This window comes from Pogoniulus pusillus, chromosome 12 (assembly GCF_015220805.1).
Source record: "Pogoniulus pusillus isolate bPogPus1 chromosome 12, bPogPus1.pri, whole genome shotgun sequence".
Lineage (NCBI taxonomy): Eukaryota > Metazoa > Chordata > Aves > Piciformes > Lybiidae > Pogoniulus > Pogoniulus pusillus.
This window is the reverse complement of record NC_087275.1, coordinates 23674573-23701175: the sequence shown is the minus strand read 5'-3', so window position 1 is coordinate 23701175 and position 26603 is coordinate 23674573. Positions and strand designations below refer to the sequence as shown.

At 44.0% G+C, this 26603-nt stretch overlaps 1 protein-coding gene and 1 long non-coding RNA gene across 2 annotated transcripts; one reads left to right on the top strand and one right to left on the bottom strand.

Annotated features, from left to right (window-relative positions):
- Positions 1-1855: 1855 nt before the first annotated feature.
- On the bottom strand, positions 1856-3339 carry LOC135179858 (uncharacterized). Its single transcript, XR_010304158.1, has 2 exons — positions 3127-3339; positions 1856-2566 (listed from the first exon to the last, which is right to left on the bottom strand). It is a non-coding gene; the product is annotated as an uncharacterized LOC135179858 (long non-coding RNA).
- A 13-nt stretch (positions 3340-3352) lies between these two features.
- On the top strand, positions 3353-19805 carry DDX3X (DEAD-box helicase 3 X-linked). The gene is made up of 17 exons (XM_064151904.1): positions 3353-3493; positions 6044-6101; positions 7015-7065; positions 10759-10882; positions 12008-12148; positions 12231-12330; positions 12560-12695; positions 13075-13160; positions 13647-13745; positions 13822-13982; positions 14174-14318; positions 14419-14563; positions 14856-15037; positions 15127-15244; positions 15650-15806; positions 16736-16863; positions 17270-19805. The coding sequence occupies exons 1-17, from the start codon at positions 3449-3451 to the stop codon at positions 17350-17352; spliced, it is 1959 nt and encodes a 652-aa protein (XP_064007974.1). The 5' UTR covers positions 3353-3448; the 3' UTR covers positions 17353-19805.
- Positions 19806-26603: the final 6798 nt, after the last annotated feature.

The window sequence follows — 26603 nt, the reverse complement described above, 5'->3', positions numbered from 1 at the left end:
TACTCATTAGCTGCTTGACTTCCTCCAGCAAATTGTCTTCTGAGTCAACAAAACAAAAAGTGAAACTGAGAATACATAGTCCTGCTAATGCAAATGGTAACTTAATAACAGAGGGAAAACTGACTGCCCCAAGCAAGGAGAGTACTAATGTGCCTGCAGCAGAAGACTCTTTGTAATTTGCTCTGCCATGAGTGGACTACCTTGAAGCACACTGCCAGTCTGACACGGAAACATAGAATCAGAAAATCAACCAGGTTGGAAGAGACCTCCAAGATAATCCGCTCCAACCTAGCACCCAGCCCTAGCCAATCATCTACACCATGGCACTAAGTGCCTCATCCAGGCTTTTCTTGAACACCTCCAGGGACAGCAACACCACCACCTCCCTGGGCAGCCCATTCCAATGGCAAATTACTCTCTGGCACTAACTTCCTCCTAATGTCTACACCTCCCCCGGCACAACTTGAGACTGTGTCTCCTTCTTCTCTTGCTGGTTGCCTGGGAGAAGTGACCAACCCCCACCTGGCCTCCCTTCAGGTAGTTGTAGACAGCAATGAGGTCATCCCTGAGCCTCCTCTAGGCTGCACACCTCCAGCTCCCTCAGCCTCTCCTTTTAGGGCTTATGCTCCAGGCCCCTCACCAGCTTTGTTGCCCTTCTCTGGACACTTTCCAGTACCTCAACATCTCTCTTAAATTGAGGAGCCCACAACTGGACACAGTACTCAAGGTGTGGCCTGCCCAGAGTCAAGTACAGGGGAAGAATAACCTCCCTTGTCCGACTGGCCACACTTCCTGATGCAGGCCAGGATGCCATTGGCTCTCCTGGCCACCTGGGCACACTGCTGGCTCACCTTCAGCTATGACCTACCAGTACCCCCAGGTCCCTTTCTGCCTGGCTGCTCTCCAGCCACTCTGTCTCCAGCCTGTAGCATTGCTTGGGGTTCTACACTTGTGGCCAAAGTGTAGAACCCTGCCCTTGGCCTTGTTTGATCTCATCCCACTGGCCTCTGCCCACCCATCCAGCCCATCAAGGTCCCTCTGCAGGGCTCTCCTACACTCCAACAGATTGACACCTGCTCCCAGCTTGGTGTTGTCTGCTGCCCTACTGATGGTGGACTCAATCCCCTGGTCCAGGTGACCAATAAGGATGTTGAACAGGACCGGGCCCAGCAGTGATCCCTGGGGGGAAAGTGACACACAGCGTGACACACAGGGGACTCTTTACTAACCTGTCAGTGAGGCATGAGGACCCACTGCCTTTCCTAACCATAGGATGAGGAAACAAACTACTGTGATACTTTTAAAAGCTGGAGAGTGAGAACAGCTTTATTAACGTAATTTCCTAGCGCATACGAAGTACACCAAACACTGCTCTTCTTTGCAAAAGCACTGTAGACATTGCAGGGATGTAAACACTGCAGAATTGTTTACAACTTAGCATTATACACCAAGTATTATGAAGAAAAAGAATGAAAATATTTGTTTGAAATTTGCTCTCAACCCCTCCTAAATTTGTGTCGGGCAGCCTTACTGCAAACACCTGCATGCATCTAATATAAATAGGTGCACCTGGGGAAGACATGCAACTATAAACCTTTGGTTCTAGGGTTGGGGCTGGCTAAAGGAGCATTATGGAAGACCGAGGCAGAAGAATGGTAAATGTTGTGTTTCATAAAAGACCTAGTATGGTGCAGAACTGCCTTGTTTGTCTGGGAGAAGGAGTATGTGCTACTCATTTAAGGATATGTTTGTGGGTGTTTAAATCTTGTAAGGCTTAATTTCTGGGATTGAAAGAGTTTGGCCCTAAAGCTTCAGTTTTAAGAGCAGTTATGTGAATGAATTCTGTGTTGAGGAGAAAAATAGGTAAAGATAGGGGGGTTTATCTGTAACTACTGTGGAAAAAAGATTTGTCTTGCTTTTAAATGCCACAATTAATCTCCCTCTCCTTCTGGAGAACAAATTTTTATTCTACTTTCTTGTTGGAAAAGGCAGGAACCCAAGGAGGGGAAATGAAGGAACACGTGGATCAAGGACAACCAAAGCCCATGTCCTTTCCATGTGACTTAATAGTCTTGGAGGTATCCTCATCACGTTTGCCAGGACTTTCACTGACCCAAATGGAAGGAAATGGCTCTAGTATTTTCTGTGTCAGCAGACTGTGATGTAGTGGAAGGGTATGAAGGTGGTTCTTGTTTTTTTGAAGACACAGGTAGATTAATGCATATTGTTTGATGAGCTAGCAGCAAACTTGAGTTCTTGAATGAGTCCAAGGTGGGGCTTTTTGTGGATATAACAGGATAGCTTTGTAAAACTCTCTCTTTGGGAATGACAGGTGACCTTCAGCATTTCAAATTTGATGAAGGCTTTAGGAATAGACGTGATGAGTTATCTATAGTAAGTAGTGTTGATCACCAACTCCAGAATGTTGCAGTGAGGTGCCACTGGACAGTAGGCACTTCAGCCAGAGCCTGACGTTTACGTCTGCGTGTATGGCGAGCCGTGCTGTGATGGTCCAAACTGGGTGGTCCAGGAAGCACCCAAAACTTGTGCTAGAATGTAGTGAGGCCTGTAAAGGTAAGGAGCCCAAGTTCCTTCTCTGCAAAGGTACCGTGAAGGGCACTGCGGGGTGGCAGGGTGGGGGTGTGGTTAAGCAGGAGGCTCACTTGTAACTAAAACTGCCCCCAGCACCTCCTCCGTTGAGCACAGTTTCAGTTCCCACTCTAGATGACCCCGAGGCCGGGCGAGTCACACAGCACTCGGAATCTAGCGCCCTCCTGCTTCCCTAGCCACGCTGCAGCCCCAAGCCGCGGAGCTCGCAAACCTTCTCCAGCACCTGCGCCATTCTGCTGGCGCAAGCGAACAAGATGGCGGCAGGCACGGACGGAGCCGCCCACGTGACTCCTTCCAGAGCCATCCCGGTCCCGCGCCGGGCGGGCGCTCTCGCGAGCACGCCGAACAATAGGTGAGGGCGCGGGCGTGATCTCGCGAGACCCTGGGGTCGCTGTGCCCCGGCGGAGAGCGCAGGCCGCCGGCGGCAGGGAACCCTCGCGGCGCCGCCGGCAGAGCCCGGCAGGCCCAGGGGGTGCCGCGCGGCCCGGCGCACGGAGCCTCCGGCCCTCTCCTCACCGTGTCCTGAGCTGCGGGGGCCAGCGCCAGTCTCGCGAGAGCCCTTGGCCGCCGGCAGAGCGCAGCCTGCCGCTCTCGCGATAACCGCTGGCAGGAGGCGGGGAGTGAGCTCTCGGGCAGGGGCGGTAGCGTGCGCGCTGAAGTCACCGTGCGCCGCCGGGCAGGCGGGGGGCGGGGACTATATAAAGGCCGGGGCCGAGGCGGGGGGAGCTCAGTCAGGAAAGCGATTCGTGGTGAACGAGCGGCAGTAGCGGCAAGGTCCCAATCAGGCGAATCCGAATTTCTCGAGGCGGAGCGGGACAGCCCGAAACGATCTCTCGTTATGAGTCATGTGGCGGTAGAAAATGCCCTCAGTCTAGACCAGCAGGTGAGGGACAAGCCCTGGAATGTGGGCGGGGGTGTGTGTGTGGGGGTAGGCCCCTCCGTTAGTCGGAGCGTAGCGGCGGCCGGAAGGGGGAGAGGCGCGGAGAAGGCTCTTGAATGCGTGGGGCAGGGATCGTGGGAAGGACGGTGGAGATTCACAGTGCAGGACTTCGCGTCTCTTCTGAGTCTTAGGCCGTTGCGCCGTGGCTTCTACCACCTGCCCTCTCCTTCCTCCTGCATGCGGTGGGTTTTGTTTTTTTCGGAGCAGCTCCACCCTTCGCACCCCTCTGTGGTCCCCTTCCGTTCCCCGACGGGTCCCGTTTGTGGCGTATGTGATTGTTGCGCAGTTTACAACGTGCGATGGTCTTGCGTCCGGTTTCCTCCCGCGAGGGCGAACCACTGCCGTGGCGGGGAGGGTGGGTTGGGCTGGGGGGGGGGTGAGGGAAGAACGGGAAAATTTGACTCGCCCAGGCACTCGAGCTGGGATTTGCGCCTGCCCCCGCGGCCTCCTCGCCACGCTCCAGGCCCGGCTTTTGTGTGGCTGCGAGCGGCGATGGTAATGTTGGCTACTGGGACCCCTGGCGGTGGCGGCTAAGAACGGCAGCGCGGGGCTGGGGAGGGGGGGTGTGATGGTGTGTGCAGGAGGAGGAGGGAGGCGGGGGGGTGGTGCAGGGAGAAAGACACGATAAATGGCGGCCATTGTGCCTGTGATGGGGCGAGGCAGGGGGTGGGGGAGGATGGCGCTTTGTGTTGGCTCCCCCATCCCCGGGGAGGGGGCTGGGGGAGGGGGTGCTGGCGGCTGCCTTTGTTCGAGCTGCGTCAGCAGGGCCCGGCCGTAGCCTTTCCCGCTCTTTCCTCCGGTGTGCAGTGGGCCCTGGTGACGCAGTTGGGCCTGGACGAGTTGCGCCTTAGCCGGTATCTGTCCGGGCGGCGCACGGGCCCGCGGTGTTGCTGTTACTTTAAAGAAACAAAAAAGTTAAAACACCCTTTTTATATTTTTCGTCTTCCTGCTACCTTCGCCTTCCACCCCGCCCCCCCCATCCCCTCGGCCACCTCTGGGCGGAGTCGGGCGCAGGCCGCTGCCCAATGTGGCGGGGTTAGGTGGTTATCTAATCTCTAGAAAAAGGGGATGGGGAGACGGGAAGAGGTCCGCCCGTTGTAACGAGGCCTCGGCTGGCAGCTGAAGTGGCCGGGCAGTGCTAGTCCTCAGCAGCTTGTAGGCTTCGAGTGGGCGCTGCTCTGGAATCTCAGGCAAAGTAGGTCAGGGAGCCTGTCCTCCTACCCTCGCACCCCCCTCCGCTTCTTTTTCCTTCAGCCTTCCCCCCCCCCGATTTAACACGTGACGGGTGCCGGCTGCCGGATTAGCTGGGAGGCTGCGGCTGCTCCCTGCTGCGCCGAAAATCCCAACCCGCAGTGCTGGCTGCACCGCCGCACTGAGATGGCGGCCGCGCCGGCCTTCGTCGCTGCGCCATAGCCCAGATCAGATTTTTGGCAACTGTTAGCGCCACGGTGGAGTCAGTGGGGGGTTAGTGCGAGAACACTTATGCAGCGCTTCTGTTGATTGCCCCTGGGGAGGCACGTTTACCTAGTTTAAGGTTTTTGTTGACTGTAAAGTCAGAATCATACTTTAGCTTCATATTGCTGCTCGGATTGACTTAAAAAGATGGCATATTTTGTGCAGTAGCCTTAAAAAGAACATAAAGGCTGCCACGGGAGGGTTTTTCAAGAACTCGAGTATCCTAAATGAGAGCGTATAAAACAACATCTAAAAGGACAGTGCAATGGAATCTTTACTTTGGGTTGATCCAGGTCGTCCTGGAATACACTTTACTGCATTTAAGTTTTGAATAAAAAATAAATTATGTTTGCAGGGTAACTTAATTTTAGCGAATTAATTTTTAATTTTTAGTCTCGCTGCGAAGACAAGCAGGTGAAATAGATTGCGCTTAAGATTAGTGAATTGTCACTGCCTTCCTGATGAAAACGAGTCCATGATGTGTTTGACCTAAAAAGTTCGCATCAAATGCTCGTGGAGCTCAGCCGAATTGGTTTTTTTTTGGGCTCTAATCTCTGTCGACCTGAAAGAAAAATTAAATTGTCATTGAAGTCACTTAAAATGTATTTCCGTGGACTGACAGGTGGTCTTAAATGGTTGTTAAGCTTGCGCATAGTATGTAAACCAGAAGTTTGTGATACTTGATTTGGTGGGTGTAGGGATGCTCTTCTGATCTTGCTGCCCATGTGGTGTATGTTTATTGGGGGGTAAAACTGCTTGAAAATGCTGGTGCCTTGAATGCTGACTATGGGTTTGGCTCTCCTCACAGCAAATAGAGCTGGCCTTACAAACAGATTTCTTGGCATCAGTAACTTCTGGAAACACTGCTCTTAAAATTGTTTCAGTTGGACGTTGGAAAAGATGCTTAAGATCATTGAATCCCATACAACCATTATGTAGTTCTACCACGACTGATGCACTTGATATCCAAAAGAGACTTTTGTATTTTGCCATAAATTCACGGTGTAACATGTTGATACTTGTTTTGTCTTTATCTAGTTCTCTGGTCTAGACTTGAATTCTTCAGACTCTCAGAGTGAAGGAAGCTCTTCTAGCAGTAAGTACATGCTTTGAACAGTCTTTTCTGAATCCAAGATTTACACAGGCTAGTGAGAAAATTAAAGTTATGCCTAGTTATGCCTGCTCTGAAAACGCTGTCTTTAGATAGGAGCACTTAAGTTAGTGGTTGTATGGCATGTGTAAATTTAAGTGCCTTATACAGTACTGTCCCAGGCTTTCTGTTGCCTGTAGTCAAAACAACTGAGGCTGCTGATAGTAGTAGTAGTGTTATGACAGTCTTCTCACACATCCAACTACAGTTTTTAAGATAAAACTTAATTGGTAACTGTAGTAATCCTAATTCATTGAAAAAAGTCATCATACAAGGTTTAAGAGGAAGAGGGAAGAATCTCTGAGGAATTCAGATTCAGCTTGTCTGGGACATTCTGATTTATGTGTAGCAGACAGATGGATACTTCTGGATTACAACTGAAGAATGCTATTCAGAGGCAATTGTGTGTGGGTTCTGGTTTGATCTGAATTGACCTGATAGAGATGGTTGAATTCAAGGGGAAGGGCAAAAATAGTCCTGTGAGTGGCAGTGGTTGAATGAGAAAGTGAAAATCTTAAGCTGCTTGAATACCTGGCACAAGGTTAAGCTCAAATGAATTCTAGGAAGACAAACTTTTCATATCCATGAAGGACATGCATGACTTAGTCAAAGAAGTAGCAAGACATTTACTTGAATGAATATGCAAGAACTTAATCTTCACTGTATTGGTCTTCTGAGAGGATATTAAATGCTGTATTAAAGGAATCATGTTTAAAGAGGCTCTAAGAGTCCTTAAAGGTTGAGGCAGACAGTTGTGTGGTTTTTCGAAATCTTTGTGAGGAAAAGCTGTTGGAAAGACCAGCAACTCAACAGATGCTGACAGTACAATTTTGTAACTGAGTATTTCTTTGTCCTTTAGAAGGCCGATACATTCCTCCTCACTTGCGAAACAGGGAAGCTTCAAAACAGGGTATGTATGCGAGATTCTGGCAACAATCATAACTGGGTCTTGGCCTACTTCTGTATCTCTAGAAACACACTTCAGAGGCTTTGGCAAGACTGTTGTGTGCAAAGCACTGCAATGTAATCTTCCACTTGTAGTGTGGTAGTCCTGCTTCCTTTGCCGGGTTATGTTTGCAAGCTCTGAGTTCACTATCTGCCAAAATATTTTCTGTATCTCATTAAGTAACTGGCAGAAGCAAAATGGGCTCTGATTTTGAGTAGCATTGTAATCTTCAGTATCAATTACAATGTATTTTGGGACCACCGATTTTTCTGCGAGTGACCATAAGGTGGAAATTGTAGCAACCAGCTGTTCTATGTGAACGCATTGAACAGTTTCGCTGTAAATGGATGTTTTACACATCTTTCTCTTAATTAGGGAACATGACAAAGCAGATGCAATTTAGCTTCTTAAGATTTTTTATGGAAGTCTACAAGAGTACTTGCAGAAGGAAATTGGCATGCTGGTGCATGAAACATGAAATACACGGACCAGTGTTGGTCATGGGTGGGAAGGGAGGTGCTGAGGATTGGCCTTTATATCTTGTACTTGAATTTAAGTGAAACATGGTAAAATAATTCTATTTTTGTGCAGCCTTTGAGTGAAGTAAATAATGGACTTCATGTAAAGTCTGGAATCTGGGTGCTCCTGAAGTTTGAGATCACTTTAACCTCACATGTGAGCAGTCATTCAAGAAATTGACTCTAGCTCTGAGAGGAGTGTGCAGGTTTCTCAAAAGCAGAAAACAGAGTTGGTGGGCATTTGCTGTTCATAGATCTCATTTCTCTATATGGTAATTGGTACCAAACTCCGGTTTAATTTTTGGAGATGCTAAATGTGGAGGGATACTTTGTCACAACCTTGAGTTTTTATCACCTGCTATGTGTGGATAAGACTCGCTGTTTACGTCTGTGCAAGACAGAGTTCAAACAGTATATGTATGATCTTGCCTCGTTTTTTCTGGGGTCTTCAAGTAACCAAACATAGGTTGCTGACTTGTTTGGAAGATCTAACTTTTCAGTACCTTAGATGTATGAAGATGTTCGAGTACTGCATAGCTAGACTCCTCATGGCTTTTTGTAGTAAGATGTGCTGTTCTGTAGGATTTGATTTAGAGTCTTAGTGTTGTAATTTCATAACATTAATGTTTGCTTCTGTTGATTACTGCTTCTTGCGGTCTTCAGCAACAGATGTTTCAAACTGCAGACATTATCAAAGAACTGAAAAAATAGAACTTAGATAATAGTGGCTTTTGGTCATGTAACAAAACTCTTGATGCAGCTTTTCAGTTGTTGTAACGAGATAGTTTAACTATTTTTACATCAGTAAAAACTGCTCGATAGAGCTGTTCCAGTAATAAAGTACAGTTGTGTTGTTCACATGTCATAACCTTAAGGGTTGCTGTGAAAGTGCAAATTAGCTATTACTGCATGTAAGGACTTGGAAAAAAAGACACGCTTTAGAAGAGAATGGTGTATAGTTACTAGGTTGGGCTGTCACTTTTCCTCTGAAGCTGATGATGGTATGTCAGACATATTAAAGTTGCACAATGGGCTTACTTGTGGCAGTTAAGAAATTGCTTAAGGTAATGTACTTAACACTTAGAAAAATAGTAGTGTTTTAACTCCTGAAGACCTGAGCATCTTCATGATTTCAGTAGGTTGTTGATAGGAAGCATGCTAAGACCGCTAGACTATTTTTGTCTAAACTCATACGGTGTTTTCTTCAGCTTAATCTTTCTATTCACCTGCAGATCTGTCCTAATTGTAGTGTTAATCTCCTAGCTCTGTACACTGGAGCAAGACATTACAATATTGCTGGAAGTACAGGAGTATGCCTAAAAACATATCCTTAGGGTTACTTAGTGGCAGTTCTGTTTTTTAACTCTTGGAAACTACAGTGTATGGAACTCAGTATGCAGAACTGCCTGATTGAAAGCATCTTGCTTCTATCATCTTGATAACATTAAGCTTGTTGCCATGTCTTTTTTTTTTTTTTTTTTTTTTGTTAAACTTCGTGGAAGCAGCTTTTTGAATTTAATCTGAATTTCAACTGAAAGAATTCTGTGAGTCTTAACTGGTATTCCCAGCTTTTCAAGTAAGCTGGCAATGATTGATGTTAGAGCATTATAAAATGCAAATTAAAATCGAGGAGAAACATTGACAGTTCTACCACACTTCATAGATGCAAAAAACCACATAATTGGTTTGGAACTTACTGAAGTCCACACTTAACCGTTTGGTGAAAAATACATGCTGAATGGAGTCTGTATGGTTTTTCCCTTAAGGAAAGGGGGGTGGGGAGGAACCCCAAACCAGGCAACCAAAAAAAAAACCGGCCACCAACCAAAAAAACAACAAACAAAAGAAGAACAACAGAACCACCCTCCATGTTTTAAGGAGTTTTGTGATCATTCTAGTGTGGTATAGTGATTGTTCTTTTCACTTCAGAGAAGTAGATCTGATACTTGTTGAAAGTATTTTTGAGGTCTTGGGGTGTTCTGTGATCTCATGGCTAATAAACTTAATGAATAATTTTTTACTGTCTGCTTCAGTTACACCAAATGAGTTACAGCAGTCACACTTGTTTTTGAAGTTCCCTTGTGACTAACGTATGTCTGAATTCTGGGCAGTGGAATTTCTTTCTAAATGGACATGTGGAGTAAGGGAAATGACACCTTACAGAGAGCATACTAACAAGGCTGAGTAATTGTAGCAAAGGTTTTTCAGAGAGATGGGGCCTAGAGCAACCTTTTTTATTAATCTAGTACGTAGACCTTGATTAAATTTGTGCTGTGGACTTGGCAAAAGCTTGTTCTCTAATTGGAGTGGCACTGGTTATCTGCTTGTTTCACTTTTTCTGTCAGAGTTTAATAGCTGAGACTCTGACTGGGTCATATTTTCAAACTTGTGAAAGTTAGAACTCTGGATGAGAACTCTTTAAGTTCTTAGTTTAGTACTGAAGGACTACTCAGTGTGTTTCTGCCCATATCACAACCCCTGGAAAATCAACAGAAGCAAGATTTTTCACTTTATTGTGTTGCCGCACTGATAAATTTCCTGCATTCTACTTGGTCCTTTTAACATACTTAAGTAGGCATCTACTGTAAGTGCAGAGTGCTGGGAATGTAATTGTTAACTGTATTCTTTATTTTTGCATCTTGCTGTTAATTTGTCTTAGTTTCTCTGTAGATTTGCCCTATATACTTGCATTATGACAAAATACTAACTTTATAAGGGTTTCTAATGCCGGGGTTAATACCATTTATTCATCTCCACCAGTGGCCTTGTTAACATCAAAGAAAACTAAATTGCATCATCAAAGATTGTTATGAACTTTGGAAATAACATAGAATAGGCTTGGCAAGACCTACTATCTAAACGTTTCTGCCGATACATCTATTTCCAGCTTAATATTCTGCTCTTGCCTCGGCACTGATACTTAAAAAGAAATACACGTGCCTTAGATGTGGTTTCAGAAAGTTCTAATAAGTAATGAGAAATGCTTAGTCACTTGATGAATAAATCTTAACACTTGTACATATTCCATTCTTGGGGGCTATCTGCCTTTCAATCCAGTGAAGACTTAGTGGACAGACTTTCCTTTCTTGTAAAAAGCCTAGACTACTTAACGTATGGCTAATACAACTTTCTCTATTAGGTTTTGATAGTGGTGGCTGGAGCTCTAGCAGAGACAAGGATGCGTACAGCAGCTTTGGTGCACGGTCTGACCGCGGAGCAAAACCAAGCTTCTTTGACCGTGGAAATGGATCAAGAGGGGGAAGGCAAGTACTGTTTTGTCTGGGTGGTGCATACAAAGTTTGTCTTGGTTCTAGTAGTGCACCTGTAATTTTGATATTAAATTTGGAGTTCTAAGCCTGAAGTACAGGATAAGGTAGGAGGAACCTGGGAGGGGAGGAGATTATTGGAACCTTGCATTTAAAGCTTTGTGAGTTCAGCAATGGGAATTTTGCATGTCTTGAAACATGTGCCACGTAGATCACCACGAGCCACCAGAAATAATGCTAGAAGGGTGGCTACTTCCAGAAAAATCACGAACTGTTGGGAGCACAGAATACATAAAAATGGATTTTATTTAATTTTTTAATTTCATTTTTTTTCTTGTTTAAAAAGTGTAGTTAATAAAACTGGGTGAGACTCTTGCAGGTTCTCTACCTTACTTGATCAGTCTTACACACATCATGCGTTGTATGCACAAGTGTGGTGAGAGTGACCTTTATCGACTAGTAAAGCTGACGCTAGTCCTGTATCCAGACTTTTCTCAAACATGATTTACCAGACCAAAAACTAAACAGTTGAGGTAAGGACTTTTTCCGCCTTCTTTCCAAGTCAGTAACAGGTGAGCTCCCTCTTTATAAAATAATGTGACACATATTTGAGGTGATTAGTTTGGTCACGTGGTGGGGGAATAAAGGAACAAATTGCAGCATTTGAGGGCTTTGGTTGGTGGGAGACCTGTGTAGAATGAGGCACAGAGGAAGGGGGGAAGCTACTAAACAAGATCTCTTGAGAGCTTTAAGTGCATCTCCCTATTAAATAGTGGTGAAACTGGCAACTTGAAATGCAGCTCTACTTGCAGATGACTAATTACACTTGTTTTGCTTAATCAGACAAAAAATCTGATAGAAGGTTCAATGGGGGAAGCTAAACATGACCTGTGAAATCATGACAAAAGTTATCTATGATGTGGAATGACATGACCTAGTCTTATGGCTGTTACTAAGTCTGTAGGTCAAGAGGCAAGTACATCTAATCTGATGACTTCAAATTGGTTTACAGTGTATATGTAATACACTGGGCATGCACTCTAGATTATTAAAGCTTCAGTTTTCCATATCTAAAAATTTTGTTGCTCAAGAATGGTGGACTGATACACTTGCTGTGTTTAGGTATGAGGAGCGTGGAAGAGGCGGTGACTATGATCGAAGTGGCTTTGGTAGATTTGACCGTGGTGGGGGCAGTCGCTGGTCTGACAAATCAGATGAAGATGACTGGTCAAAGCCTCTTCCTCCAAGTGAACGCCTGGAACAGTAAGTAAAGGAATAGGATGAACACACATGACAAGATCAGTTGATATGTTTAGCAAGTAAATTCCTCTGTTTCCATTTATAGAGAGCTCTTCTCAGGAAGCAATACTGGCATTAACTTTGAAAAATATGATGACATTCCTGTTGAAGCAACAGGCAACAACTGTCCTCCACATATTGAAAGTGTAAGTTTTGTTTTATGTTGGTTTCTGGGATTTTTGGTTTTATTTTTCTGTTGTGCTTTGTTTGGTTTTCTTGGGAGTGGTTGTGTTTTTAAGAGTGACTGTTTTGCACAGGAAACTTGATGCCATGCTGCCAGAGTCTCATTAGCTTCAGAGTATCTGTAAACTTATATAAGAGATGAAACAAAAGCTCTTCACAGATGATTTAATCTGAATGATATGTATCTTGCAGTTCAGTGATGTTGACATGGGGGAAATTATTATGGGAAACATTGAGCTCACTCGCTACACCCGTCCTACTCCAGTCCAGAAGCATGCAATACCTATTATTAAAGAAAAGAGAGACTTGATGGCCTGTGCTCAGACAGGTGAGTTAGTAACTCTTTTTTCTGTTTCGTTTCAGTAGGACAAGGGCTTTATGTTTCTTAAGCTGCAGAGAGCTTTCTGTTTAGAGTATATCGAAATATCTGCAGTGTATTAATTTGCTATAGGATTTTGCAACTGCTTTAAATGTGGTTTGACTGGTTTTACTGTGTCCTTTCTGACAAAAATACTTGTGGTGTAACTAATAGTCAGTTTTGGGTTTTGTGATGCTGAGTGACAAGTCTTCTACACATAACTTTTGCTGATAGTATTCATATTCTAGTGTGGATGTTAGTGGAATATGCTAGTGAGACACAGTACTGTAGTCATTTTCAAAGTTACTGCAGTACTAGATACTAATAATACCAAATTGTGTCCTAATAGGATCTGGGAAGACGGCTGCATTTCTTCTACCGATACTGAGCCAAATCTATGCAGATGGCCCTGGTGATGCCTTGAGAGCTATGAAGGCAAGTGTTGAAATAACCCACTCTTGAAAAAGTTATGACCCTTGTGTATTTTTGCCCTGTATTCTGGTATCTGCTGTTGAACACAATAGCTGGGCTTAATATTGCCTACCATACCCAAAATAATGATAGACTTCTTTTTAATTTGAAACATGTCCTATCCAAAAGGCAGATATATTTATTTAGAGAAAAGATTGATTGTGTATTCATGTTGCCACCACATCAGTCTGAAAGACTCTTCCCTTCCTGGAAAAAAAAAAAAAAGGCAAGCTGCTTGGCAAGATGTCTGTGTTGTAGAGATTTCTGAACGTACTAACCAACAGCTAAATGTTGGGTACTGTACTAGGATGATCTTCATAGGCAGTGCTTAAAAGAGATTGGCTCTCAGCTATGAGACCTGTCTTCAATTCTGCCTAGAGTAGCTGTTTTAATTTCCCTTGTACTTGGCAGTAGATACTCACTCGCAAGTATGTTTTTTTCTGCCTTCAGGAGAATGGAAGATATGGGCGCCGTAAACAGTATCCAATCTCGCTGGTCTTGGCTCCCACTAGAGAACTGGCTGTGCAGATCTATGAGGAAGCCAGAAAGGTATATCTAGGAGTTTGTTAATATAAAATAGCTTTAAATGTGGTCTTTCTTAGAGCTAATTTATTTTGCTCTGTAGTTTGCATACCGTTCCAGAGTTCGTCCCTGTGTTGTATATGGTGGGGCAGACATTGGTCAGCAGATTCGTGACTTAGAACGTGGATGTCACTTGCTTGTAGCAACTCCAGGACGACTGGTTGATATGATGGAGAGGGGAAAGATTGGGCTGGATTTCTGCAAGTAAGTAAAATGTTCTTGTCTCTGTGTGAATGACTGGACAGAAAGAAAGTGACTTCTTAAAAGTGAGATCCTAGAGTTAATAGTGTTTAAATTCAAGCTGTGTAAACATCTGGTTGAGGACTTGTAACCTAGCACAGACGCTGGACTGCATCTTAAATCTCTGAAGAATGACCTGTTCTGTTACTGCATAGGTACCTAGTGCTTGATGAAGCTGACAGAATGCTTGATATGGGGTTTGAACCTCAAATTCGTCGAATTGTTGAACAAGATACTATGCCACCAAAGGGAGTTCGCCATACCATGATGTTCAGTGCGACTTTCCCCAAGGAAATCCAGGTACTTCACAAAAGTATGAATATTTTAACAGCTCATAAGGCCAAACTGAATTTCTGGAAGAAATAAAATGATGGCTTTTCTTTATTTTCTTTCTTTTTAGATGCTTGCTCGTGACTTCCTTGATGAATATATCTTTCTGGCTGTTGGCAGAGTAGGTTCTACATCTGAGAATATCACACAGAAAGTAGTGTGGGTGGAAGAGGTAGACAAACGATCATTTCTGCTTGACCTGCTAAGTGCCACAGGTAAAAAGGCCAGTTTCAGTTAACTAAGGCAAATTACTTGAGTAATAGGAACTTTGAGTAGGTGGAAGAAAGGGTTATTTCTTTAACATGCAATGAATGTATTGCAGTGGTTAAATGTCAGGTTTAAGTTGATGTAAGCTCTTCTGGTAATATAAAATGGGGAGGGGCATCTGTGGTGTATTCAGTTTAGAGTGAAGAGGAGCAGAGAACTGAAACTGCTTTTCTCTAGGTGTGGGAACCAAATACTGATCTGTGCTGCTTTTCTGATAACTTGTATTTTGATTCTCTTTAGGCAAAGATTCCTTGACTCTGGTGTTTGTGGAAACTAAAAAAGGGGCAGATGCTCTTGAGGACTTCTTGTTCCATGAAGGATATGCCTGTACAAGTATACATGGAGATCGCTCTCAAAGAGACAGAGAGGAAGCACTGCACCAGTTCCGTTCGGGCAAGAGTCCAATTCTTGTTGCTACAGCAGTAAGTGAACTCTATGACACTGGGACAGTAAGCATGTTAGTTGGCCTATGTAATTTTACTTAAACTTTATTTAATCCATTAACCATTAGGTAGCAGCAAGAGGACTGGATATCTCAAATGTAAAGCATGTCATAAACTTCGACTTGCCAAGTGACATTGAAGAATACGTACATCGTATTGGCCGTACAGGACGTGTAGGAAACCTTGGTAAGTGCGATGCAGAATTTTCATAGCACCTGAGTTGATAGGTGTAGTATTGGCTATGTGTAGCAAATTCCAGCTATTGACTTAAAGCAACGTGCTGCCTTCTGTGAGCAGAAACTGGTCGCTGCTGTCTAGCCAGTGTGGAAGCTACCCAGTTCCTTTTTAGCTAGTGCTTTTGTGACTACTAAAGCTTATGATACCGCATGGAAACTTGACATCTGTCTCTGTCACTAAATAGTCAGGGGTTTTGTGACTTGCTGTGCTGGTGTAAGTCTTAAACAGCTTTCTCTTCAGGTAACTCTGGTGTTCTCTGACTTGCCCATAAGGCATCTTATGCTACTTGTTGCAGCTGCAAGTGGAGTGTAGTGTACTTCTTTGTGTAGGACTAAACCGAGATGTTTACTGTAGGTCTTGCCACATCATTCTTCAATGAGAGGAACGTGAACATCACCAAGGACTTGCTTGATCTTCTTGTTGAGGCTAAGCAAGAAGTACCATCTTGGCTGGAAAACATGGCTTATGAACAGCATCACAAAGGAGGTGGTAGCCGTGGGCGATCTAAGAGGTAATGGTCACAACTTTGGCTGAAAGTATGCTTAATTCATTCTGAGAGGCAGGGCAGTTCTGTGACTTTTTTCAGTGGAACAGAGGAAGAGAAATGAGTGCAGTATGAATAGTGAGTTAGGTGTTATCAGGTGGTATGTCTGGTTCTGTCCTGTGGTGTCATAAGGTGATTAACCCATGTGACTTCCAAGCCTACATGTAGATCCAGTGAGGTAGGATCATGTCTAGCAAAACTGGCTTTAGAACTGAGAGCACTTAATAGAAATGCGTACCTGCAAGTGCCAGGGATGTACCTTAAGCAGCTGTTGACGTTTAGGAGAAGGTAATGCCTGCCTCCTGACAAACTTGGGAAAGGTGTGAGTTAGACTGCAGGTGTGAGGCTGCTTGTAAGATAGTTTTGCTATGGAGAAATCTAAGGTACTTTCTAAGCTGGTAATACAGAGCTGTACAGTTTAGAGGTATGGGAGGAGATGCAGCTCATCATCTTTGATGTAGATAACATTGTATGACCACATGAATTCTAGCTGTTATTTTCCCCTTCAGAAATAACACCTATAAAATGGTTGTCCTTTCTGCAGTATGAAAGATGGTCAAAAATGCAGCATCACTTAAGTCCCCAAGATGTGTTTGGAAATTCTGTGGAGTATAGGTGCCACTGAATCAAGCCAAGCAGGACTTGAGAAAGCAGTTCTTGGTGGTAACATCAAGTTCAGCATGACCTTGTTCAAACAGTAAATTTTCCATTATCCCGTTGAAAGCCTTTTCTAGATAGTGTGCTTTAAAAGCATCCCAGTACTGAATGGAACACTTTCTGGTCAGCTGCAGTTGGTAGCCAGAGCTGTAGAAATGTAGTGTTTTCAGTCTCAGTTTTTGTGGTGCATAATGTATACACAGCTTAACTCAATTGTTCTGTTTTCTTCCTTTCTACAGCAGTAGATTCAGTGGAGGATTTGGTGCCAGAGACTACCGAACAAGTAGCGGTTCTGGCAGCAGTAGCTTTAGTAGCAGTCGATCAACCAGCAGCCGCAGTGGAGGAAGTGGCAGTAGAGGATTTGGAGGTAAGAAAAGCTGGGCATGCAAGTACAGGTGTGGATTTAGGCTCTTGCACATCTTTGCTCATAACTTTTTACAAAATACTACTTCTCTTGCATGTTCAGAGAGTTTTATGTGCTGTCTTGTAGTAAAACTTGTGTAGGTAGTGTTTAAGTAGCAGGTCAGCTGGTGCTTGTTAGGCAAAGTCTCAGTATCCTTCTTGAGTCTGGGCTAGCTCAAGTTCCTATGTTTGGTCAGTTTATTGCTGCCTGTCTTTCCAGCGTTGTAACGTGTGCATTTGACACTGCTTCTGTGTGGGTTTCCTTTTAACATACAATTGATATCTCATCTGTGCCCTGGGCTGTTTTATTGTTGTGAAGGTGCCAGTCTGCGGTGGGTTAATTAAGCATCACTTTCTCTTACCTTTCATAGGTGGTGGCTATGGAGGCTTCTACAACAGTGATGGATATGGAGGAAACTATAACTCCCAGGGGGTTGACTGGTGGGGCAACTGAATCTGCTTGCAGCAGATAGCCTACCAAACAAGCTAATATGGAAACCACATGTAACTTAGCCAGACTATACCTTGTGTAGCTTCAAGAACTCGCAGTACATTACCAGCTGTGATTCTCCACTGAAATTTTTTTTAAGGGAGCTCAAGGTCACAAGATGGAAATAAAGGAACAAGCAGCCCTATCTTGAAGGTGGTTTTGAAGACTCTATTGCTGTAGTCAGGATTAACTCCCCTCCCACCCATCCCCTCCCAGAAACTGCATTTATGATTTTGTGACTGAGGATCATTTGTTTGTTAATGTACTGTGCCTTTAACTTTAGACAACTTTTATTTTGATGTCCTGTTGGCTCAGTAATGCTCAAGATATCAATTGTTTTGACAAAATAAAAATTACTGAACTTGGGCTAAAATCAAACCTTGGCACACAGGTGTGATACAACTTAAACAGGAATCACTGATTCATCCATAATATTACAAAGAAAAACTTATGCGGTAGCCTGCATTAGGGCTTTTGGTATCTACAGATTTGAAAAACAAAACATCTTGAAGCATATCAATGTAATTAGTTTCTAATGTGGCAAAACTGTACTAAGTTAAAGTTCTGATTTGCTCACTCTATCCTGGATAGGTACTTAGAACCTGATAGCCTTTAATAAGCCATTCCAGTCATGATGAGATGATGTATGGATACATGCATACATTAAAAGCACTGTTTTTGAAGTTAATGCAAGTAAATACAGCAATTCCTTTTTCAATATTTAGGCAGATCATTAATGTGAGCTAGCCAAATGTGGGCAGAACATTACAGGGAACGTTTAAAGGTCTGATAACTTGAAATAGATTTTAGGAGAATTCATCTATTTAGACTTTTTAAAAATGCCTGCCATATAAAATTGAAATGGTAGAATGGCTGACCATGGCAGTAATTGGTCCTCCCTAAGGGCCTGACTGAATTTTTGGTCTAATAACGCATGCTAGTGTTGATGTTTTTTGGTCAAGAGGGTATGAACAGGAAGAATTATGCAGCAGGCTTTATTTTAATGCAGATTCACATTACTCTGTTCAAGCTGCGTGGAGATGTTGAACTGGCTTACTGTAGACTTTGTAAAATGGCTCCAGAAGAGTAACAAACAAACCTGAGATCACAGAGGTTGGAAATGTACATAAACTGCACAAGGTTTCAATTCTGCTATTAAAGTGCAGTTTTAGTCAGTTTTAGTTGCATAGGTTTCCATTGTATTTATAGTCTGTTTATGCTAAATCTGGCCAAAGATAAGTATTGTCCACCAGAAAAATGCCTCTGCCACTTGGAATTTCTGCGCTAACTTTGCGGCCAGAGCAGTTAACAACTAATCTACAGTGGCATAGGAAAATGGCAAAAATCTCCTAAAGTGCAATAGATTTTTTCAAGTGTATTGTGCCTTGTTCTAAAACTTTTATTAAGTAGGTGCACTTGACAGTATTGAGGTCATTTGTTATGGTGCTATTTCAAGTCTAGGTTTAGGCCCTTGTACATTTTGCCCATAACTTTTTACAAAATACTTCTTTTATTGCACATTCAGAGAATTTTATATATGTCTTGTGTGCGTGTCCTTAACTTCCAATCTTATTTTGTCTCTTGGAGATTGAACGCAGCTTGTTTAAGGAGAAGGAAATAGATTCTAAAACTTAACTTGGGACCACGGGAATGATAGCTGGGAAGAAAACTATTTGCACACGACAGATTTCTAGATACTTTTTGCTGCTAGTTTTGTGTAATATTTATTGAACATTTTTGACAAATATTTATTTTTGTAAGCCTAAAAGTGATTCTTTGAAAGTTTAAAGAAACTTGACCAAAAGACAGTACAAAAACACTGGCACTTGAATGTTGAATGTCACCGTATGCGTGAAATTATATATTTCGGGGTAGTGTGAGCTTTTAATGTTTAAGTCATATTAAACTCTTAAGTCAAATTAAGCAGACCCGGCATTGGCAGTGTAGCCATAACTTTCTGATAGTAAAACAAAAATTGGCAACTTAAAATTAAAACATGCCAAGGTTTTGATACACTTGTCTTAAGATATTAATGAAACACTTCTAAACACTGATGTGAAGTGTCCAGATTCTCAGATGTTTGTTGCGTGAGTTTTGTTTAGTTGTGTGGTTTTTTGGTTTATTTTTTTTTCAGTGAATGTCTGGCACATTGCAATCCTCAAACATGTGGTTATCTTTGTTGTATTGGCATAATCAGTGACTTGTGCATTTTAGCAAGTTTTATCAGCCAGCAATATTTTCAGTTCAGATACAAGGATTCAAAACAATATGCAAGAATGGACTTAAACTTGCTGAATGTGAAATATGAATTTCAAGTCACTGTAGGTTTAGAATTGCTTATTGTATTAGTTTAGATGCTAGCACTGCATGTGCTGTGCATATTCTTGATTTTATTAAAATAAAAAAGTTGAACTGCACAGTCTACTCATTTGTGAAGCGTCACTTCTGGTTTGCACAAACAGCCTCATTCACACACAGCTTTGGAAGCAGGTGCATCTAGTGTGGTACACAGCGTTGTGCTTATTAGTGGCAGCTATGCCTAGGGCTTAAACTATAACAACCTAAAACCAGTTTGTGCCCCTTGGTCTTGGAAACCTGTGAGGGTTTTCTAGAGAAGCCAGTGAAGACGTGGAAGAGATGAGACAAGTCTTCCTTTATTTTTAATCCCAGCATGGGTACCAAGTTTGACAAAGAACACAATTAGAATTTATTGCATTTGCGCTTAGACTAAATTCCTCAGCCTGTGAGGACCTTATTTCACAGCTGTGTTGCTGAACGTAGCAGAAGTTCCTTCTAGTAGACAGCTTTAACATCTTTCTTGTTGATTGGTGCTAAGCAGCCTCAGAACAAGTGTGTGGGGAAAGTGCAATGTATTCTTCCCCCTTCCCCGGTTAGCAGTTGTATACTCCCAGTCCTGTTTGACTTGGAAAATTAAGATTTGGGTTTGAGCTGGAATAAGGTTAAGTATTGGAATATCCACAGAGGGAAAGCTGAATGACTGGAAACATCTGAATGTTCCATCTTTTTAGAAGAATGTGATTTAAAAAAAAAGTTTAAAGCTCTGTGCTGGGAACTCTGCTGCACTAAAAGCGCTGCATGTGCATGGAATGGGTTGAAGACCAGTAAAGGTGTGATGTGGACTCTGAGTCATGCAGCCATATGTAGTGCACATCTCTGAATGGAATCTTCTCTGCTTGGTATACTACCACTTGATGTGTATGAGATTTAAAAAACAATAGAAACAGCAGCATGCTTATGAGGATAGATGCTGGAGGATCTGCTTTGAACACACTGGACCACACTAAATTTACCTGCTTTAAATCTGCACTGATTATCAACCTCATCATCCAGGGCTTTGTGTTGTCATGGGCTATCCTTGGATGTGTAGCATGCACTTCAGTATTTTCCAAGTAAGTTGGTGGTTTTAGCCCTATGTGTATATCCTCTGACTGAAGCAGTAAAAGTAACAACCACAGTTGCACTGAAGTGTGTGGAGGTTGCCTGTAGGAGCTGAAAGTCAAGCCTTGAACAAAGTTTTGCACTCAGTACTTGAGTGGGAAACTTGTTCCTGATGAAGGCTGTTGCAGATAATGCTGAGGCATGGCAGACGTCATTAGGCAGCTGAAACTACAGGAGCACGGTGAAGTAGCTTGGCTGGGCTTGTGAGTAATGCTCTCCGTATTGGTTGTAAAGGTAGTGGAATGGCTGTTGTGAAGCAAGGGCTCCAACTGCAGAGTAAAAGCTGGAGGAGGAAGTCTGGTGGTTATGTGTGGCAGAAATGCTCATGCATCGAGGAAAACAGACTGGAAGAAGCACTTTGCCTCTGGTGCTATGAAATTGAAACCAGGCTGTTGGGGAAGCTGCAGTTACAAGGAGTGTTGGGACATTGAAGGTATAATGGCAAGCACACAGCACGCAGGTGGGAATTTGTACTTTAATATACTGGGCAGCATTATTTTTTTTCCATGACAAATGAGAGAAGGCTTGGGAATAAGGGGAGAAAATGGTAAGATAAAGGGATGTGGAGTTATATAGTGAAAATGATTTTTTTGATTTCTTTGTGAAGCTATGTTGTATGTAACCTGCAGTAAACTCTCTATTGATGCAATAAGTGGCTGTATATGCTGACAGAGGTTAAGAGTAGAGAGCTGTACTGAAATCTCTTATTTTTACCAGTGAGATTACTGTGACCTGTACAGACAAACCACATCCATTTGACGGGTGACAAGGGATTTAGACTAATGTCCTATTGAGGATTTTCATAAAGGTCAAAAGCAGTGTGGTTACTAGAGAAGGATTTGGTTACTCTACGTGCAAGCATGAAACCTGGGCAACAATTGAGTACAGAAAAGGTAACTTGTGCAACTGCTGAGACTTTCACTACGGCAATCAAGCTTGAATTGAACTGATTAAAACTGTGGAGCTTTCAGAGTTTGTGGATCTTCATCAAGTATAGTATTCAGTGTCGCACACAGTATTTAATGTCTTCATGAGGGTAACCTGCAGTTAATATAAGTAATTCAATATGGACTAGAAGAGCTGTTAACTTTATGCTTTTAGAAAAGCAGAACAAAGAAGTCTGTAGTTCTGACTCCACTTCGTTCTTGGCTCTTCTAGTTGAGTGAACCTAGCTGGATTTGTTGCACTAGTGCATAAGTCAACCTCACACAACAGTCATAACTGGATTATTTTTGAGGGCAAGAAGATTACTAGGACTGTAGAGCTGACATAAGGTACTGTATGAAGCGCTTGCCTAAGTACTTCCTGAAAAGTGATCTGTTTAATTATCCTTTGTCCACAGAAGTATTACCAGACTGAAGGAACTTGGTTAGCAAAGCAGTCCTGGACCGGAGCCCAAGAGTAGGAAAAGGCTGGCTAAGTGGAGGAAGGGCCTTTGTCCACTCACTGATCTACCATAATGCCCTCTACTGCTACTCTGTAGTTTTATTCTTTGATGTTAGGGAAGATCTGGAAAGGCTGTCAGTGCTACAGATCTCTTGAGTGTTGACTGTCCATTGAGGGTAAGGGTGGAAGAAAACTCTAGTGTGTTTAGTCATAAGAAGTAGTCCATGTCTGCAGAGAGCTTCTGCAAGTGACTGAGATCCTGCTCCAAACTACATTTTATCTAGAATAGGTCTACTCATAGTCCTGCTGCTTCAGGGGAAATTTGCTTTGTCATCTGACTTGCTAGCAAAAAATGTCTGCTAAAGGAATGATACTGGTCAGACAGACACCCAGCCCATTGAGCGCATAGGTTACACAGTGCTCAGTCACACTGATGATGTGGTCAGGCTTTGGTACAGTGGCAGTGCCAAACAGCATACTTGGTGTGCTGAAAACTTTGTTCCTGCTGATGTTTCATATAAACTGAATTTTTCAGGTCCAGTGTTCATCATCAAGTGGCATTCTCTGAGAGGGTAGGACTATGGGCTTTGCAGGGAAGGCTGAAGTAGAGTCTGGAGTAAATGGATAGAAATCTGTGGCTTTATGTGCTTCGATAATTCAGTGCAGAAAAGGCAACAGTGTTGCTTTAAGGAGGGACTTGAGTGCAAGAGTTTTTTCAGTAGCTAAGGAATTTAATCTTCAGTTGATGACTCGGTGGGAAAGAAGTAGAAGTGATAAATTTGAAGAGGAAATAGAATTAGGCAAAGACACGAGGCATCTGTTTGCAGCTGTGCTGCTGATCTAGGTTACATGGGGCCAGTCACATCATGCTGCAACTGTCCTTGAGTCTCGTTCATCCTGTTAATAGAAGAAATCAAGTTTTTCAAGCAGAGACTGCAGTGCCCTATGCTATCTAAACTACATCAGCTGGGACTTCTAGGTTGTTTTTTTTTGTATTATAGAATCAACCAGGTTGGAAGAGACCTCCAAGACCATCCAGCCCAACCTAGCACACAGCCCTAGCCAGTCAACTAGACCACTAAGTGCCTTATCCAGGCTTTCCTTGAACACCTCCAGGGACAGCAGCACCACCACCTCTCTGGGCAGCCCATTCCAATGCCAATCACTCTCTCTGGGAAGAACTTCCTCCTAACATCCAGCCTACACCTCCTTTGGCACAACTTGAGACTGTGTCCCCTTGTTCTGTTGCTGGGTGCCTGGCAGAAGAGACCAACCCAACCACCCCTACAGCTTCCCTTCAGGTAGTTGTAGACAACAATGAGGTCCCCCCTGAGCCTACTCTTTTCCAGGCTAAACACCCCCAGCTCCCTCAGCCTCTCCTCACAGGGCTGTGTTCCAGGCCTCTCACCAGCTTTGTTGCCCTTCCCTGGACATGTTCCAGTATCTCAATATCACTCTTGAACTGAGGAGCCCAGAACTGGACACAGCACTCAAGGTGTGGCCTGACCAGCACTGAGTACAGGGGAAGAATAACCTCCCTTGTCCTACCAGCCACACTGTTTCCCATACAGGTCAGGATGCCATTGGCTCTCCTGGCCACCTGGGCACACTGCTGGCTCATGTTCAGCTACTATCTACCAGCACCCCCAGGTGCCTTTCTTCCTGGGTCTTCTCTAGACACTCAGTCCCCAGCCTTTAGCACTGCTTGGGGTTGTTGTGGCCAAAGTGCAGAACCCTGCCCTTGGCCTTGTTAAATCTCATCCCATTGGCCTCTGCCCACCCATCCAGCCTGTCCAGGTCCCTCTGCAGGGCTCTCCTACCCTCCAACAGACTGACACCTGCTCCTCGCTTGGTGTCATCTGCAGACCTACTGATGGTGGACTCAATCCCCTGGTCCAGATCATCAATAAAGATGTTGAACAGGACTGTGCCCAGCACTGATCCTTGGGGAACACAACTAGTGACAGCTGCCAACTGGATGTGGCACCATTCACCACCACACTCTGGGCCCAGCCCTCCAGCCAGTCCTTGACCCATATCAGAGTGACTCTGTCCAAGTCACAAGCTGTCAGCTTTGCCAGGAGCTTCTTGTGGCAGATGGTGTCAAAGGCCTTGCTGAAGTCCAAGTAGACTACATCCACAGCATTCCCTACATTCACCAAGCAGATAATCTGATCATTAAAGGAGATCAGGTTGGTCAGGCAGGGCCTGCCTTTCCTAAACCCATGCTTTAAACAAATAATGATATAATTAATAATAAAAGTTTCTGCTTAAAACAATTTGTGGGTAGATTTACCTTTAAAAGAAATTGCTGCCCAACAGGAGCACGGGACACCTTTTCATATTCCTATATTATGCTGCTGTTACAAGACAGGCAAATGAGACTTCTGATTGTCCTGGAGTCCTGGATACCCCAAAATTCATCTCCCTCTGTGGTTTGAATGGGAAAGGAAAGGTATGAAAAACCTGTTTCCTCCCCCCGCCCTGCAGGTGTGAAAGGGGGGAGCAAAGGGTCCTTCCAGCACAAGGGGTGCCCTGTGCAGATGCCTACACTGGAATCAGGCTGGGTATTGGCTGTGGTTTTCATGCCTAGGATGTGGTAAATGACTCTTTGTCTAAGAAAGGGATAACTATTGGGGTACTTCCTGCCTTGGGGTTCCCCACCTTAGAGTTCTCCCCTGCCTGGATAGCTCCTGCAGAAGGAGTCCCCTGGCGCTCAGAAGGACAAGCCTCTGAGGGACAAGACTGTTCCTGCTTTAAGGGACAGCTCCCCACCATCAGCACCCTTTGTGCAAGCTCAGGAGGCCTAAGGAGCCTCGGATGTCCTTTGAAGGAGAGTGAGCAGACAAGCATCTGGACCACCCTTTCAAACAGCCTAACTCACCTGTGAGTAAACTTTTGTCTCAGTCTAATTAATAGTGGGGAATGCTATGTTTGTAGCTTAGCCTTTTCCATCTCCTGACTTCTAAAATGGTCAAATTTATCCATGGTATCCTTGTAACATCATCTCAATCAAGTTGAATCTGCTGATTAAAACTAAATTAATTTCTGTATATAGTTTTGGGGGCAGGTTTCAGGAAAATAAAATAATTCTATTTTTATATATATTCCTGACTCGGCCACATTAATTCCCTGCCTCCACAACACCGATAGCATCCCTTAAATAATTGCTTCTGATGTTCTTTCTAGTCCAACTTCCATCAATCACTTTGTTCTCCTTTTTTTTTGTGTGTGGTAAGCACTTGTCCTTGCAGTCAAAACAAACACTGCTTCGGATGGTGCTTGAGATCTCGGAGGTACATGTGATGGAAAGCATGGGTTTTGTGAAGCAAGGGCAACAGATGCTTGGGGCTGTATACAAACAAGGAATAGACAGAGATAAAGTAAACTAGGAGTCATAGTTGAAGCTGTTTGCTAAATAGCCCTTGTGTGCTGAGCCTTGTCAGAGATTGGATTCAGGTTATGGGAAATATTCCCTGAAGCAATGTGAAAACACCTGAAAGCTGAGAACTGACTTATGGAAACAGAGTGCCTTGGTCTTGACCAACCTCTTCCTCCTGTATGGAGAATATGTACTCAGTACTCTCTGGGTGAAAAGATTCTACATGTGCTGCACTTTGGCCACAACAACCCCATGCAGAGATACAGGCTGGGGTCGGAGTGGCTGGAGAGCAGCCAAACAGAGATCTGGGAGTGCTGATTGATACCTGCCTGAACATGAGCCAGCAGTGTGCCCAGGTGGCCAAGAGAGCCAGTGGCATCCTGGCCTGCATCAGGAATGGTGTGGTCAGCAGGAGCAGGGAGGTCATTCTGCCCCTGTACTCTGCACTGGTTAGACCACACCTTGAGTACTGTGTTCAGTTCTGGGCCACCCCAGTTTAGGAGGGACATTGAGATGCTTGAGCGTGTCCAGAGAAGGGCGACGAGGCTGGGGAGAGGCCTTGAGCACAGCCCTACGAGGAGAGGCTGAGGAAGCTGGGATTGGTTAGCCTGGAGAAGAGGAGGCTCAGGGGTGACCTTATTGCTGTCTACAACTACCTGAGGGGTGGTTGTGGCCAGGAGGAGGTTGCTCTCTTCTCTCAGGTGGCCAGCACCAGAATGAGAGGACACAGCCTCAGGCTGCGCCAGGGGAAATTTAGGCTTGAGGTGAGGAGAAAGTTCTTCACTGAGAGAGTCATTGGACACTGGAATGGGCTGCCCGGGGAGGTGGTGGAGTCGCCGTCCCTGGAGCTGTTCAAGGCAGGATTGGACGTGGCACTTGGTGCCATGGTTTAGCCTTGAGCTCTGTGGTAAAGGGTTGGACTTGATGATCTATGAGGTCTCTTCCAATCCTAATAATACTGTGATACTGTGAAGTGTGTGGGTCTAAG